The sequence below is a fragment of the Amblyomma maculatum genome, chromosome 7 (genome assembly GCF_055883805.1).
Source record: "Amblyomma maculatum isolate TAMU_Amacu chromosome 7, ASM5588380v1, whole genome shotgun sequence".
NCBI classification, from domain to species: Eukaryota; Metazoa; Arthropoda; class Arachnida; order Ixodida; family Ixodidae; genus Amblyomma; species Amblyomma maculatum.
This window is the reverse complement of record NC_139350.1, coordinates 64111613-64114263: the sequence shown is the minus strand read 5'-3', so window position 1 is coordinate 64114263 and position 2651 is coordinate 64111613. Positions and strand designations below refer to the sequence as shown.

Here is a 2651-nt window from a genome sequence, read left to right as displayed (position 1 = left end):
CTGTAGTAGAATGACACTTGCGTTACAAACACTGCGAATAAAGCACTTTATCAGGGGTGAAAGCAGGCTCAAGCATTTTGGAGCAGTTTTGAAGCAACAAAACAAGAGTTTTGGAGCACGTCTCTAAGGTCAAACACCTTTGATAATTGCAGTTTTGTTTTTCTGAAATACAAAATCTCCAATCTGATTCCTTTTTATGCAAGTTCAGTGCCTTTCCGACTTCCCACTCATCTCTGACAAGACAAACGGCCAAAGCACGTAAAGATATATAACACAGGCCAACCTCAGCAAAAACTTGGAAAAGACTACCAGCAAACGTAACGCTTGCTGGTGCGCTTTATAACTGAACATCTAGTCTCACCTAATGCGTTTACCTATTTTGACTCGATACATTCAAATGTCGAGTCTATCACTTCGATGCACTCTAGCAGCGATACTAATTTGGAGTTCACATTAATGGGCATCGCATTTCTGCTCCCTATCTTGAGCATATCTACTATTTATTTAAAATATACCTCAAAGCCCCCAGATATGGGGTATTACATGATCCCTTTTGATCCTATGCCTCAGCTGACAAGTTCCTGAGCACATGGATATTTTGTCTGCAAAAAAGGCGCCTTCAGGCCACAATAAGCCTCAGGCTTAGTGCCAGTGCTGCTCCCCTGCTTTTTACCTACCGTGGGACCGCAGACGACTGCAGCACTTCAATCGTCTTGTCCATTTGTAGATATGATGAAAGTCTACAGGGGTGAAAGCAGGCTCGGGCATTTTGGAACAGCTTTGGGATAGAGAAAGATGGCTTTGAGAGGAAGCCTTTCAATTCTACAGCTTTTTTACTTCACTGCCTCCTGCCAATAGTTCATTCTTTGCTTGAGCAATGCTGGGGCTCATTTTTAATACTTTGGCAATAAATTCTGTACGCCTTTCCAACAAACAATCTTGAGAAGCTGCCTAGTGATTCACAGCTTTGGTGTACCAACCCAAAACGCTTCAAGTATGGTTTTGTCTGTCGTAGGCCTAGCAAGCTTGTCACTGACAAAGAGGCTCGATGATGAAGTACCTGCTTGTTTTCGCAGCAAAATCATTAGAATAACTCTTGCGCTACCTGCTTTGCTTGTCTCCACCGGCGATTCAAAAGGCTGAGAGGGGATGCTACGTTACATGGATAGTGCATTTTTTTTCGCAATTATCACCAATCGCCTGTGGCTCACACTAAATTTACTTGCGAACAAATATTTATTATGCTCCATGCTTCTTTCACTTGCAAAAATTTCATTCGTATTAGGCCCAGTGCAAGATGCTTTATATCTTTGCCACTGGTGCAATGACATTGTTCCCGTGTTCTGCTAAATTTGATGGCAGAACGTCAAAATAGCCAGTTTGGAGCAATATTGCATTCTGAAGCAGGATGGAGCAGGGAAAGCGGTTTGGAGCAGAATGAAGCAATTGGAGCAGCACTTGCACCCCTCTTGCACTTACGTTCGCAGAGTCACAAGTGGCTCCTTTTCAGACCTGATGCCAGTGTCCTGGTCGACTGTTGTCATGACGCATCTAATAATGGATTAAAGTTGAGAAATGTGATTTTAGTAAAACAATAATCATGAAAATTGAATGAAGCAGCAAATAGGAAAAGCCTCCCTACAGAAGCCTCTGCAGCACGAAATTGAAAAAGAGATCCTAGGATGACAATGCAGTTTTTCTCACTTAGACACCGGCACCATACTGAAATCTAAGCTGTACACAAAGCTGCAAGTACTGCACAGTGTTTGCTTGTAGTATCTGACAGGTCATAGTACAGCCCTCTAGGACTGTTAATACTGCGCGAGCGCCATATCCTGGTGCAGTGGCACCAAACAGAACGAGAGCAAAAATCGTGACAGGGAATGAGCATGTGCATCGGTTATGCTGCTTGAGAGAGCATTGTGTGCTTGGCTGTTCTGCTTCATGTGAAGCAAGTGCTATCACTAAGTTCCGAGACCCTTAGCTTGGTGTTTGGTGAAAATGCTGAATTCTGCAAGCATGACGATAGGCTTCGGCTGCGTTTGTGGGCAGCATCGCCAAAGCCTTTGCTTCAATTACTGTTAAGCATGTAATTACATCCGTGTTTCAAACCTACTGCACATCTATGGATTCACCTGAATTTTGAAACAACACCATTCCCACTTCGAGTTCATGGCAAATCGGCTCTTGCGATACCATCCACCTGATCTGCTAGAAATGTCAGACTGTCCCGGGTAGGTGGTAGTCCCTGGTTTGAACGCTTCAGAAGGAAGACTTTTTCATCAACTGTGAAGTTTCTGTGAGAACCGCATTAACCTGCTTTGTAGCCGTACGGCTCAGTTTGGGTGGACACTTATGAGTAATCCCTCACTTCAAACTTTATAAACTGATGAGCAGATACTGAAGGTCCTCTACAACTAATTTTTCATACATAACGACTGCTTGTGGTTTCTTTATGTGTGAGGCTATTTATTGCAAATATGTGTTTTTTCATTATCGCCTGCACCACATGCAGTTGATAAAGCAACTGGTCATATCTTCTTGGGGCTCCTGACAGAAAACAGCCATTGTTTGGCTGTTTTTGCAATATTCAGAGCAGCTTACTAGATAGCACTAACTTAGCAGCGAGAATAGTGGGCATGCCCTTGTCC

General features: G+C 43.3%; 1 protein-coding gene across 2 annotated transcripts in view; it reads right to left on the bottom strand.

Moving 5' to 3' along the window:
* LOC146183558 (mitochondrial amidoxime-reducing component 1-like) overlaps window positions 1–2651 on the bottom strand; it is a 65575-nt gene that overhangs the window by 2293 nt on the left and 60631 nt on the right. For both annotated transcript variants that reach the window (XM_084609144.1, XM_084609145.1), the window contains exon 7: window positions 1480–1551. In XM_084609144.1, coding sequence (XP_084465270.1) covers window positions 1480–1551 — 72 coding nt within the window. The remainder of the gene's footprint in view (window positions 1–1479; window positions 1552–2651) is intronic.